The 14,484-nt window shown below is 43.7% G+C and overlaps 1 protein-coding gene across 1 annotated transcript; it reads left to right on the plus strand.

Annotated features, from left to right (window-relative positions):
- Positions 1 to 416: 416 nt before the first annotated feature.
- Positions 417 to 7,499, plus strand: eif4a1b (eukaryotic translation initiation factor 4A1B). The gene is made up of 11 exons (XM_018731375.2): positions 417 to 496; positions 1,342 to 1,390; positions 1,687 to 1,819; positions 2,714 to 2,853; positions 2,988 to 3,156; positions 3,327 to 3,436; positions 4,461 to 4,604; positions 4,705 to 4,842; positions 5,649 to 5,738; positions 6,304 to 6,383; positions 6,583 to 7,499. Exons 1-11 carry the CDS (start codon positions 474 to 476, stop codon positions 6,725 to 6,727), a joined length of 1,221 nt encoding a protein of 406 aa, XP_018586891.1. The 5' UTR covers positions 417 to 473; the 3' UTR covers positions 6,728 to 7,499.
- The last annotated feature ends 6,985 nt before the right edge of the window (positions 7,500 to 14,484 follow it).

Below are 14,484 nucleotides of genomic sequence, written 5' to 3' on the forward strand. Positions count from 1 at the left end.
CACAAAGACATAATTTATTCTTGATTTAAGCTTTATTTATGGAGTTTAAAAAAATGCTGTGATATTTAGGCCTTATTCTGAATGTCAAACAACTACACTCACGGCATTCTGTTCTGTTTTTTTTGTTGTTTTTTTTTTTTTTTTTTAAAGAAACTTCTCTTCGCTGGAAAGACCTACGTCTGCTTCTTATGTCGCAAGACTTCTTCGTCATGTCCCAGAAATCCAATGAAATCCCGAAAACGACCACATAAGTGTTTTAGGGAAGGACGTCAGGTTAAGTTCCGCCCTTTTTTCCTTATTAGGAGAAATGCGATCCCAAGTTTCGGCAAACTGACGCTTTTGTTAGCCAATAAAATGTTCAAATGTCGCGTTCTACTGCACACTGATGGCCAGTTAAGCCAATCAAAGGACGGCTTGTCAGATGACGTTGAGATATATCACACTTTTTCGCAGCACTCGATCCCTTTGTGATAATGTCGGCTGATTATGAAGAGAGGTAGGAGAGGTCGCGGTTTAAATCGCTCCTTTATGTCTTCCTTTTGCCTTTCTATCATGAGGATATAAATTCTATTGTATAAAGGGCAGAAATAGGATTAGACTAGTTGGGAGCACGTGTTGGAATGCTGAAGTAGTACAGCTAACGGCTAGCGGAAGGGTTCGCACTGTCTGTCTCGGCTGTCACGCTTCGCTCGGGAAAATCCGTTCCGCTTCATTTTCGGTTTAAAGTTTAAACCACCTTTACAGAACCTGGCTGTGGTTAATTGGACCCGTCGCCGGTGCGGTGGGCGATTGCGAAAGTAGCTAGATTCGGCCCGGGAGTCGGGAACTGCTGGTTTCAGCTCGGTTCGGGTGTATTAGTTGAGCTCAAACTGCATATTGAGCCACAGGTAGGTTCCGATCCAATCACGGAGATCAGTGGCAGTAGTAGCGCTGTACCCGCCGGGCGGCCGTGTGACGGTGGTGTCGCTGTCTGCCCCGCGGGACCTGTAGCACATGATTTCCCGGGAGAAGGTGGAGGCCTTGACCGGAGGAGGCGGAGCTTCAGGGCCTGTTCACGTAACAGGCTTTTCTCAGTGTCTCGCAGCGTGTTCCTTAATACCGTGTGCTGTTTATCTGACTTTTTTTTTTTTTTTTTTTTTTTTAATTGGTCCAAGGTGACTTGCAGCAGTGATAGATACTACCGTAGCTACAGTTCTCACACATACATACAACAACACGCTCTCTCGCGCACACGCTGCTCTGAGTTGTCAAGTTGGTGTGTTTTGCAACTGTATCATGAGTAACACTCCTCGAGTATGTGTTGTGCCTGTGTTAGGACACTGACTCATCTGCTCCTCGCAGGTGTCGAGAGAATGGCCCCGAGGGCATGGAGCCGGACGGGATCATTGAGGTGAGTTTCTCAACCAACGGCCATCGCCGGCGTGCCGCTGAAGCGGCAGTGACGGTTGCGTGCCGAATGGTTCGTCACACACTTGGTCATCCCCCACCCCTCGAACTAGTGACCAAATTTTACAGAACTAGCGAGTCCCCCTAAAACTAGTACAGCCAGCTTTTTCGGTGTGACCAAATGGAACTGGGAAGCAAAAAGGAGCAAAGACTTGTGGGTAACGAATAGATATTAGGGGAACGAGCCAATGGAATTGCTTTGTGGAGTTTGATGTGTTTTGCTGTCTGCCCACGGTCCAGAGCAACTGGAACGAGATCGTGGACAGCTTCGACGAGATGGACCTGCGCGAGGCCCTCCTCAGGGGAATCTATGCCTATGGTTTCGAGAAGCCGTCTGCAATCCAGCAGAGAGCCATTCTACCTTGTGTCAAGAGTGAGTGCGAGTCCTGTGTGAGGATTATAATTATTATAATAATATTGTCTTTTTTCCTGCTAATGTAATGCACTCATTGTATTCTACAAGATGTATGTTGCTTTGGAGAAAAATGTCTGCTAAATGAATAAATGTAAACTATTTTGGGGGGGGGGCGCGGTGGGTTGGACCGGGTCCTGCTCTCCGGTGGGCCTAGGGTTCAAGTCCCACTTGAGGTGCCTTGTGACGGACTGGCATCCCGTCCTGGGTGTGTCCCCTCCCCCTTCGGCCTTACGCCCTGTGTTGCCGGGTAGGCTCCGGTTCCCCGTGACCCCGTATGGGACAAGCTGTTCAGACTGTGTGTGTATTGTATTATAGTAATACCCACTGCTGCCGCCCCCCAGCTGTGGACATAATGGGCTTCGGTGGTCACATTTGTCTTTTGGATGCCTGGGTTAGAAACCCTCTGACTTTTTTTATTTTTATAAGTGTTTCATTCAGCAGGAGGAATAGTGGTTAACAGCATCATCTTGCTATTATAAGGGCCTGTCTTTCGATCCCTGCACCTGCTGTAGTACCCTTGATCAGTGCGGTTATGCTGAACTGATTCAGTAAGAATTACCCAGCTGCATGAATGGGTAAATAATTCTAAGTAGGTTCATGTGCAAACCTTAGTCAGCTTGGCGATTTGTATACAGTGCTACGTATATGAATAAATGTAAGTAAACAGAGACGGTTCCTCCTGGTTCACAGGTGCATCTTGGTTTAGGTTATGTACTTGAATGATGGAGGTGGCAGATGTAGCAGGGCTCAACACTTTTTTTTTTTTTTTTTTTTTTTTTTTTTTTTTTGTGTAGGTGGCTCTTTGCAGGCTGTCACTGTAACACCAGCCTTTACCTTCTTCCTGTTCTCCAGGTTATGATGTCATTGCACAGGCCCAGTCGGGCACTGGGAAGACTGCCACCTTCGCCATCTCCATCCTGCAGCGGATCGAGATCGATATGAGGGCAACTCAGGCCTTGGTCCTGGCCCCCACCAGGGAGCTGGCTCAGCAGGTGAGCTCACATACATATTTGTACACTGTTCTTTCCTGCACAGATGGATGTTTGATGTAAACCCCTCATCCATTTGTTGCTGGACCTTTGAGCTGCTCCATGTCCTCAGCGCCGTCTGCCCCTCCCTCCTGCAGATACAGAAGGTGGTGCTTGCTCTCGGGGACTACATGGGTGCCACTTGCCACGCCTGCATCGGTGGCACCAACGTGCGCAATGAAATGCAGAGGCTGCAGGCAGAGGCTCCCCACATCGTGGTGGGAACCCCAGGGCGCGTGTTTGACATGCTCAACCGCAGGTATCTCTGTGAGTGTCTCCTGCTGACAGGACCTTACATTCGTGAACAATATTGAGTTCTTTAACCGCACCCCTGCCTCTACGTAAGACCCGAGTGTTCCGTTCCATGTCTCACATTTCTTTATGTAAAATGCATAGTATCATTTAAATACAGAAATGTGTTTCCATCCTCTTCTCAGCTCCAAAGCACATTATGATGTTTGTTCTGGATGAGGCTGATGAGATGCTGAGCCGGGGATTCAAGGATCAAATCTATGAGATCTTCCAGAAGCTCAGCACCAGCGTACAGGTAACTAATGGCTTGCTGGGATTGAGTACCTCTGAACATACTAACTTTGATATAGATGGTCTATAGGCAGAAAAAATGACCTGTTAAATTGATGGCCTTGTGTTTTTAATGCTTAACTGGAGTGGGGAAACTGCAACTTGTAAACACACCTGGGACCAGAAGAATGTTTGTAGTTTGTATTTTCTGTAACTCCAAAGTCACCTTTACCGTCTGTCACAATCGGTTTAAATGTTTCTGATTAATGTATGGGTTAGTCTGTAAAAATATTGAATATTTCCAAAATAAATTTGGTATGCCTTAGTATGTTTATTCACTTAGAGGTTCATTCAAATTAATACTAATTTAAAATGAGTGAAAATGAGAAAAAATCTGATTAAAATTGTGAGAGTTGAACCTGCAACCTGGTCCGAAAGCAGCTGCTCTAACCACTATGCTACCAGCTTCCCAAGCTGACTGTCATTTCTACTCCTGAATGATGATGGGTTCTTATTGTTTCCTCTTTTCCTGGCTGGTTTTTTCCAGAAAGGTCTTCTGATGCATCTGCACGCTTTGTGTGGCAGGTGACCATGTAAATATCACCGTAATTATACCATGCAACATAGAATTTTGCAGCATCAGGAGTACTTATTATGAAGCTGATTGCCATTTTTGCCTTCACCTAAAGTTCTTGTTGCATGCAAATTGTGTGGTTAAAGCACCCCTCACATCGTGGTTGTGGGAGCTGAAAATTACAGTGCGTTCCTTGAACATATGCTTGAAACATAATGTGGTGAGCTGCAGCTTGTGTGTTTCCACCTGATTTAAGTGCCGTGAGTGGTGAACTTGGAGAAATATTCTACACTGACTTTGGCCATCCCTGAATCGGGGGGGGGGGGCTGCGCTTGTAATGGGCACTGACTTGACTTAAATTGCCTTGTTTAGAGTCTTAGGCTTCCTCCAAATTGGGACCCCAGTGGTCTCGGTGCAAATTGCTGCAGGTACGTTTAACATGGATGGTTAAAGGCTGCCTCCTGCCTTCCACCAGGTGGTGCTCTTGTCAGCTACGATGCCACAGGATGTGCTGGAGGTCACAAAGAAGTTCATGCGTGATCCCATCCGCATTCTGGTGAAGAAGGAGGAGCTCACCCTGGAGGGCATCCGGCAGTTCTACATCAACGTGGAGAAGGAGGTGCAGTTATTGGACCACGTCACAGCTCCTGAGGTTAAAATGTAGTGTAAATTGGGTCTTGGTCTGAACCTGGTCTTGCTTTGCTGCTTTCTTTCATCAGGAGTGGAAGCTGGACACCCTGTGCGACCTCTACGAGACCCTGACGATCACCCAGGCTGTTATATTCATCAATACTCGCCGGAAAGTGGACTGGCTGACTGAGAAGATGCACGCCAGGGACTTCACTGTCTCTGCCCTGGTGAGACTCTTGATCCTTTGGTGTTTGAAAAGTGAACCGTGACGTGTACTTGAAAATGTATCTAATGCAACTTTGGAAAATTGCAAAGCGAAGAAGCTGATCTTGTAGCCATATGATTGCATCATACATGCGACACTTATTTTTGCATGTGGCAGCCTCTCTTCCCCAAAGCAATATAGGACTGAAGGATAAGAAAAAGAGCATAAATGACAGCTTTAAGCACTGACACAGGAATAACAAAGCACAGCTTGTTTGTCTGATACCACCATGTTGCTGGTTCACATCCCTCAAGGTAGCCACTTACAGAAGTGACATTTAAATAGCAAATATACAGATAATCATAGCAGATGGTGTTGCACTCATTTTTGTAGCTGTCAGGAAAACAGGAGAGAGATGGGTTTGATACCCTTATTGAAAGCTGGTAGGGATTCATAAACTTTGAGAGACAGAGGGAGTTTGATCCACCACATTGGGGACAAACCTGAGAACTGGTGGTCCTTTGGATCCCTTTTGAGTGGGACAAGAAGGGGAGGTTTATTGACCGTTTGGAACTGATTGTCCCCCTAGAAGTGTGGAAATAAGCCTTTTCACAGCCCTTCATACCTTTTTTTTTTTTTTTTAAAAGTTGCCGAGGAGGGTTTGCAGCATGGTTTATTTGCACATATTTCTTGGGTCACGTTCTGCAAATGGGGGGGTCCCATGAACATGAGTGTACTTGCTGTAAGTAGTGTGTCAGTTTTATCCCACCCAGTCATCTTGCTGCTGCGCTGGTAAACAGGATCTCGCTGGGTTTCCCTCGGTTTCAGCACGGTGACATGGACCAGAAAGAGAGGGACCTGATCATGCGGGAGTTCCGTTCAGGATCCAGCCGTGTCCTCATCACCACCGACTTACTGGTGAGCTGCTTTAGTCCCCCCCCCCCCCCCCCCCCCCCCCCCCCCCGCATCTTGGTTTTAGCTGCTGTATAACAGATCTTCATAGGCACATCATAAATGATCTGGGGTTTCTACGTCTTCACCAGTCCACATCTCAAATCATCCCCCCCATATCCTTCCATGGGTCAAGCTTGCTGGTCTCACCACCACCCAGCTCATTTAAGTAACCTTGAGTAACCACTGTGGTTCACACACCTCCCTGATTCCATCCCTGTGAAACTGGCCAAAGTTTCCTGACTCCCCAGCTGCTGCCTGGTGCTGTGGGAAGCACTATTTTCTTTGGCAGATTGAAGCTGCTGTTCTCCACTGTGGCTGGGCCTCTCCATCCCTGCTCACAACTGTAACAGCAGACAGAGCTTCACCGAAACCCACAGCCCGCCTTGTTTCTTGCAGAACTGCCGGGCCTGTCGGCTGCTTTCGTAAAAACAGGTTTTTCTAGAGCAGAAATTCAAGATCTGTTGCACGGAGATGAACCGAGAGCCACTTAAGTGCTAAATGAGAGCTGATTAATGCCCTGTTCCTGCAGGCCAGAGGTATTGATGTGCAGCAGGTGTCACTGGTGATCAACTACGACCTGCCGACCAACCGAGAGAATTACATTCACAGGTGGGGGTGCCGGTGTCGCATTCTTCAAATAGTTAATGGTAATGAGCATTGGCCAAATTCTGAAACCTAACTGGCCAATTTGCTCTGGGTGATGTTGTTAAAGTGGTTCTAGTTCTATGTTAAGCTGTCGACCAGAAGTGTTAAAAATGCTTCAAGTTGGTCCCAGAGAACTAATGTGGCTGTGTGGCGGTCTCCCCAGGATCGGACGAGGGGGCCGTTTCGGCAGAAAGGGGGTCGCTATCAACATGATAACGGAGGAAGACAAGCGCACCCTGCGGGACATCGAGACCTTCTATAACACCACCGTGGAGGAGATGCCCATGAATGTGGCTGACCTGATCTAGAGCGCCCCCTAGTCTCCATCATCCGCTGGCCCCTTCACATATCAGTCTTTCACACTGTTTGACAGCAGCCGAAACGCCACAGATTTCTTGATTCACGTTCTCACTTCTCCTTCACCCTACTTCAGTGATGTGCGTGACCGGAGTCTCCGATATGGAGACTCTTGCGCCCCTCACGGTTACCTTGTTCATGTGCACCCTTTTAATAAAAATTGGGAATGGTTCAGACACCTTGGTCCCATCATGCCTTCTCTGAACTGATTGCTTCAAACCTCCCTTAAGGACATTGAACAGTTTCTACCAGTCAAACTCCCACCTGTATGGACAGTGGACTTTGGTGGCCCCTTTCAGGATACCGATGAGTATAAATTTTTCTTTCTGTTGAAATTTAAAGGTGCTCAAATGATGGTTTTGATGTTTTAATGGTTTTCACACCTAATGCTGGTGCTTGCATTTTTAAACAGTGTCCCAGGTGAACTCCAGCTAAATGTACTGTATAGACACGGTGTTAAAGCAGATGTTTTCTTTTTAGAAATGATGCCCTTCACTTAGTTCATGGTTTCTGCTTTTTTTTTTTCCCCCCACTAGTTTTGGTTTGCTATATTGAATTGAATGTTACATATTTTTGTGCCAAAATATGCAGTGAACTAAATCACACCAGTGGATTCTTATAGCAGTGGTGCAACACACTTTGTTTACATTATTTCAACATGGTTTTAATTTGCAAATTGGGTTGATGCACAGCTATTGATTAAAAAAAAAAAAAAAAAAAAAATGAATCCTATGTTTGTTTTCAGTGTTTCCCAGTCCAGTGCTCTGAGGGGCTCTGTGTGGGTGTCACCTCTTCACCACTATTGACATTCATTACTGCAGGACCTCAGAACATGCAGTGGGGGATGTGGCTCGTCCGTAACCTACCTTGGTGTGTTTTTGGAGGATGATGGAATTTCAAGGACCAAAGTGCACGTGATGTCATGTGACTGAGTTAAACTGGCAGTGTGAAGGTTTTTACCACAGTGGAGACATTTTTTCCCCAGACACTTATGTCTAGGTTGTTTAAGAACATTACTTTTTATTTCTACAGTGGGTTCTGTATACTATTTATTTGACATTGAAATAAAATTGCAGTCACATTTCTAACCACTTGGTTTGTATCACTTTTCTGTCCTGGTCGGAATGTTTTCGACACTGAATATTTTTACTTTTTCAGTATAACCCTGACCTTTGAACCCTTTGTCATCCTGCCATTTTGCACACCACTATAAAATGAAGGGGCTGGGGTAGTGTACAGGAACAGCGGTGCAGAATATGGACTGGAAGCCCCAAGTCCAAAGGGGAGACGCCACCAAAGGTGGTTAGAAACAGCAGAGTTAAGGTCCTGTGGGACTACAAGTTCCTGGCTGACCAACCAAATATAGTGATTGACAAAGAGAAGAGGGTGACTGATAGATGTAGCAATCTCAAACGACTGCAGTATCAGAAAGAAGGAGCATGAGAAGATCGAGAAGTACCAAGGGCTGAAAGAATTGGAATGTATGTGGAAGCTGAAGTCCAAAGTGGTTCCAGTGGTAATAGGAGCACTTGGGGGGGCTGTGAGCCCCAAACTGGGAGAGGGGCTCCAGCAGATCCTGGGAACGACATATGAAGTCTCTGTCCAGAAGAGCACAGCCCTAGGAACAGATAAGATGCTGTGCAGAATCCTCAGATCCTCTACCAGAGGCCTTGGAGCTTGAGGAAGACACAAACACACCACCCCATGTAGGGGTGGGAGGGAGATTATTATGTATAGATACAGTATATAAATGTGTATATGTATTTATTCACTTAGCTTTTCTCCAAAGTGACTTACAATGGATACTTTTTAGTGTTACTAGCCCACACACCTTATTCACCTTCACCAAGGTTGGTATATAATTTGTATATAATTTTATTGATTTTAATTTTTAATTTTATTTTTTCTATATCTCTTTTCTCAAGAAGGTGACGCGGAGCGCTGAAGAGCGGAGCACAGCTAACAATAACTAAGGAAATCACTGCTCAGTAATCACGTTTCCAATAAAGAGACGGCGCGGAATCCACGTCTCGTGCGCCAGTGGTACCGTGGGGAAAAAAAAAAACGCACATTAAGTTTTAAGGTCTCGCGTAACTCGCTCTTTTTTAAAACGAATAAAGGAGCAAAGCGCCCATTCAGACCCCCAAAACAGTAAACAGCCCGCGGGGGTCTTCTGAAGAGCCAAAAAAAAATGCATAGTAGTTGGAGCGCCGCCAAGATCACGTGCCACCAGGAGCGCTTTGTTCCGAGTGCGCGCGCGCGCGGTGGGGGGTCCTGTGGGAGGGAGCATTTCCCCCCCACTGGTGCCAGTTTCGGGAGGGTCACCTGTGGATGGAAGCATCTCCTCTGAGCTCGTAAGGTTAACCCCTCGTGCCCCGGGCTCCTCCATTCCCTAAGTGTGCGCTCATTTTCCCACATTCACATTGAAGTTATTTCACTTCAAATTCAGTTCCCATTTATTCTTTTAATTATCATCTTCACGACACAGACGGAGGCAGATGAAAGAGAAAAGACAAGTTCGTAGAGCTGTTAGTGAGTAAAACACCGGAACAAAAAATCTGTAGAAATAGCCCTTCTTTTTCTTCTGTTTTTTTTTTCCTTCTTAACGAATCAGAATAGGTTACCAGAACAGTAAAAGTGTCTAATTAGAGGTAAAATGTCTCCATTCATCAATTCCGCCGTTTACAATTCAATAAACAAATAAATCCTAAAAGCCATCATGCCAATACTAAAACATCAGCAATAAAATCGAATAAAATCCACAAAACCAACTGGTATAAACACTGCGAGACTGAATCTTAAAACACACCAAAAAATACACCAAGGTTAAAAGTGGTCGTTTTTTTTTTTTTTTTTTTTTTTTTTTTCTTCTTATCAGAATAGATCACCAACCCACCCATGGGTGTCTGGTTCTGCACACTGTCCAACTCGACAGGAATAAATTTCTCCATTCATCATTTCCGATAATTAAAATCTTTATTCAATAAATAAATTAATCATAAAAACTGCCATGCAAACAATAAAATTTAAAATAAATACTAAAATCAGTAAGACCAACTAACATAAGAACCACATGGCAGAACCTTTACAACACTAAAGGATGTACCCTAAGGCTTAAAACCATACTTAATAAATAATTAAAGGAAAACTTACCTGGTAACATTTACCGCTCAAGATGGGCGGTCCCCTCACCTGTTCCCAGGGTATTACCATACACCTTACCTACAATTTTTAGGTGATTCCCTTTTCGCAACACGTCTCCCCTATTGCTGTTTTAGTGGAATAGGTGAATGATAAAGTACATATACAGAGTTAAAACACAACAAAACTAAAACTGCACTAAAGTCAATAAGTAAAAGTGGTCGTTTATTCTATTTTTAAGAGAATCAACTTGAACAGTGTATATAATGATAATGGAAAAAAAATATATGCACCTATGTACACTGGTTCATATGGTGCGATGCGACAAATTAACTGTACTGTAGAATCACGTGTCTGCATCCTAACCTCTCCTGCTGCTGATGTGATGGGCTTTTTACACATACACTGACATTTATATTTATTCATTTAGCAGAGCCTTTTCTCCAAAGTGAAAGATCCGATCCGATTGTATGCACTTATTTATTTAGAAAAATTAAGAAGATACTGTATTGTTAGCAGAGAGCGTCTGATAACAATACAGTCCATCCTATTATTTTTTTATTATAAATCAGTGCATCCAATCAGAGCGCACGGAAAGTGTGTTGGCGAGTGTCCTCGTGTTCTGCGTTGTCACTGGCATCGTGTTATCAATGTTAATGCAATTTCCTGTATTTCACGATTGTAAATGTGATAGTGTGAGTAAATGGGTGAGTGACTAGTACTGAAATACAGTAAAAACAGTGTATAAAATACATGTACAAAGTGCACAATATAAGTAAGCTGTGTGGTACAAAAAGGGTGCGTTATTATTATTATTATTATTATTATTATTATTATTATATAGAAGTATATGGTGTATATTTGCGGGGGGTTGCACTTTTCCACTCCAGTAATCACATTTATTGATTTGTTATACGCGGGCAGCTTAAAAGATTACATAACAAGAGAAAGGTGTTTATAAAGTGTCCAGGTGACAATGAGCATGATGAGAGCGAAGGATGAGATATTGTGTTGTAATTAACACTGATCAACGTATCGCATAACGGTCACTTCAACATTTATTTTCGCTATTAACTTATTGCGCTCATCTTCAGTGGCGACACAGCATCGGCTCATACAGAAGACAAATTAAAAACAAGAACCAAAGAACCAAAAAATGCAGTTTGCTGGAGTTTTCAGTTGAAATAAGCCGTATGGCAATTAATTACATTATTTTAGATCACTTAACACCGAAGACGCGCAAAAACCTCCCAGGACAAGGAAAAGGGGGAAAAAACACTGATGGGGTAAAAGTACCACAGGATGATCTCTCTCCCGGTCCCCAATGTATTTGTCAAATAATAATAATAATAAGAATAAGAATAAGAATAATAAGAGCTATTATTGGACCCAAAAGGTCGCAGGTTCGATCCCCTCCTCCGTCTCTAGTATCCTTGAGCGAGCTACTTACCCTAAATTACTCCAGTAAAATACCCAGCTCTATACATGGGTAAATAACTGTAAGCTTATAATTGTGACCTTAACATTGTAAGTCGCTTTGGAGAAAAACGTCAGGTAAATGTAATCATAATAATAAATGTTTGTTTTTATAAGTATATACCAGATTTATAAGCGCTATTTTTTTATGGCAGCATGTTCCGTAATTTTTCTGTTCTGTTTTTTTACGAATTTTTTGGCTTTCACGCGCTGTGTTGGCCCGCCAATAAATAAAATATATTTATATGGTAAATAAAGATATTTAGATTCTTCATAAGGATATTCAGCATTCAAGTGACGATATTCCCACTCTTTAGTTATTAATAATTTGAATGTACGTGTAGCTGTACTGCTCATCTAAACTGAACGTAAACCTTTCTCATACCCACGGAGTTGTGAACAAATGACCCGTGGCAATGCCTCTGCTTCTCATCTAAGGAACTGGAAATACTTTTCTTTCTAATTCATCTCATCTATCAGAAGCTTGATCTTATAACATGCATATTTTAATGAAGATTGTGCGTTTACTGAAGTTGTAATTAAGGGATCTGCGTTTGGTTGGATATAGATGTTTGGTCGGAAGGGTGGTGTGAAAGAGACTCTACAGTTGGGGTCGGGGGCGGGGCAGTGATTTGAAACATATTCTAAACGGGGGGGGAGGGGCACGGTCCAGGGTTGGACTGGCCGTTATGCAAACTGGGGGGGGTCATTACAAGGGGGACAATCAGGCACCAACTGGCACCTTTAGAAAGATTTTCACACCTGCTGCCTCCACCCCCAAACACTTACAGGTGGGGTGGGGTGTGTGGGGTGGGGCACAGCACTGCTGACCACAGGGATTGTTGAATTTTTGCACAAAAAAGAACTGCAGGATTAACTGTGCTATAAGACTGGTGGGAACAGAGCAGCAGGTAAGATGTTGAGCTGATGAAAACAGAAGCTCTTTATGACACATCGCTGGAATGATCAACACACTGACCAACCCAATAAACCACAAGGTGCCCAACACCTTAACAACCTCATAAACTAAAATACTAGATATTGATTGCTGATCCCAACCAAAGATCCCGAACACGCAAACTAACCTTCTAATGAGTTACATAATGCTTTTCTAGGGTGACTCATGAACTTGCCACACAGACACCCCTATCAAACACACACACTGAAACCACTTGTCCTGAGTAGGGCTGCAGCAAACCCGAGTCTAACCTGGCAATGTAAGGGTGCAGGACCAAGGGTGGGCAGGACACCCAGGATGGAATGCCACTCCACCACAGGGCGCCCCAACCGGGGGGACTCAAACCCCAGACCCACCAGAGAGCGGGCACAGGTCAAACCTGCCATACCACTATGTCCCCCTTACAATACAAGTTTAATCTCTCTCTCTCTCTCTCTCTCTCTCTCTCTCTCTCTCTCTCTCTCTCTCACACACACACACACACACTATACACTGTACACTATACTGTAGAGTACACTGGTTTGTATTTTCTATTTCTATGGCTTCTCAGCCAGTAGCATAGACCTGGCACTCAAAAGACCCGGGTTCGAATTTACACCTCCTACTGTAGTGCCCTTGATCAAAGAACTCTCCTGAAATTGTCCAATAAAAACTACCCCACTGTATATAATAAACTGGTAAAGAACATTCTAAGTCGCTGTGGGAAAGCATCACAAAAATAAAGATTTATTTTACAATAAATAATTATTCTTTCTCTAGCTGACCCTTTTGTCCAGGGCGGCTTAAAAGGAGACAAAAAGTGTTTATAGGTCGGCAAAATAACAATGAGCTGAGGACAATGGAGATCGAGAGATGTCATTAACTCATCACATCAACAAACAAGCGTTTAGCATTTCATTTCATGTGCCGCTTTTCACAGCTCGTGCAGACACCAACAGACACCAGAAAGTGACTAAAACCAAAGACTTTCTGAAAAGAAAAGTAATTTGCTGGATTGCTGTTTTGAAATTAGCCGCTTGGCAAATGAGGAAAGGGAAAAAAAAAACTCCCAGAAAACGGGAGAAAAATACATCTTTGGAGGTCAGAGAAAAAGTGGTGTTCGTCCCCTCCTGCTCCCCTGCATATTTTCATATTTTTTATTATAAGTACTGTACCATAATTGTGTACACTGTAATAGTAGTAGCCCTGTGGTGTTAAGGTAATGTATCTGGTAAGATCTGTGCGTCGTTTTTGATCTGTGCATAAGGCAACTCTCTACTTTATGATTATGATATTGCAATTTAGAGAACACATGTTTATATTATAGGTAAAGATGTTCAGATGTTATCCACGGCACGGTGCTGAAATAGTCTCTGGCAGATATTCTAATACAGTAGCCCCCCCTTATCCGCGCGGGATATGTTCCAAGACCCCCAGCAGATGCCTGAAACCGCGGATAGTACCGAAGCCTATATATACAGTTTTCTCCTACAGAAGAAGAAGAAAGAAAACTAAGGACCAGTGCCCAGGTCCTCGTAAGTATTGATTTTTTTCTTTTTTTTTTTTTAAAAAATAAAAAAAGGGTTACTTGAACAGAAGCATTCCGATACTGCGACAGTCTCTGGGAGCTTCTAAGTGACTAATAGGCGAGTAGCGTATGCGAGTGTAGGACAACCCCCGCCCAGGACAGTCCGAGGGGTTTTTGTCCTAGGGAGGTTTCGTCTGGACCCCAGCCTATGCAGCCTGGATACGCTGGACAAAGGGATGATTCACCTCCCGGGCGGGAAGGCGCAAGATTTCATCACGGTACTCACAACGTCGCGCAATTTAAAAATTACGGAAAAAATGTGGAATTTTCTATTTAATATTTTTGGACCGCGGGTAACTGAAACCGCGATAAGCGAACCCGTGGATAAGGGGGGACCACTGTACCCGGTATAAGTGCTTTTCGTGCTGATGTTAATCTATTTTTTAGCAACTGAAAACTCAGCATTGTTATGTTTCCCTTTCTAAGAGTATAAGAACATGGCTAACTGTAATGATGCTGCCTCTAAAATTAAATTTAAATTACGTTAAATATTATGTATGTATGGTGAAGTGCTTTTACAAGTGTTAGTGATTACATTTACATTTATTCATTTAGCAGACGCTTCG

Source organism: Scleropages formosus, chromosome 25 (assembly GCF_900964775.1).
Source record: "Scleropages formosus chromosome 25, fSclFor1.1, whole genome shotgun sequence".
In the NCBI taxonomy this organism is placed as follows: Eukaryota; Metazoa; Chordata; class Actinopteri; order Osteoglossiformes; family Osteoglossidae; genus Scleropages; species Scleropages formosus.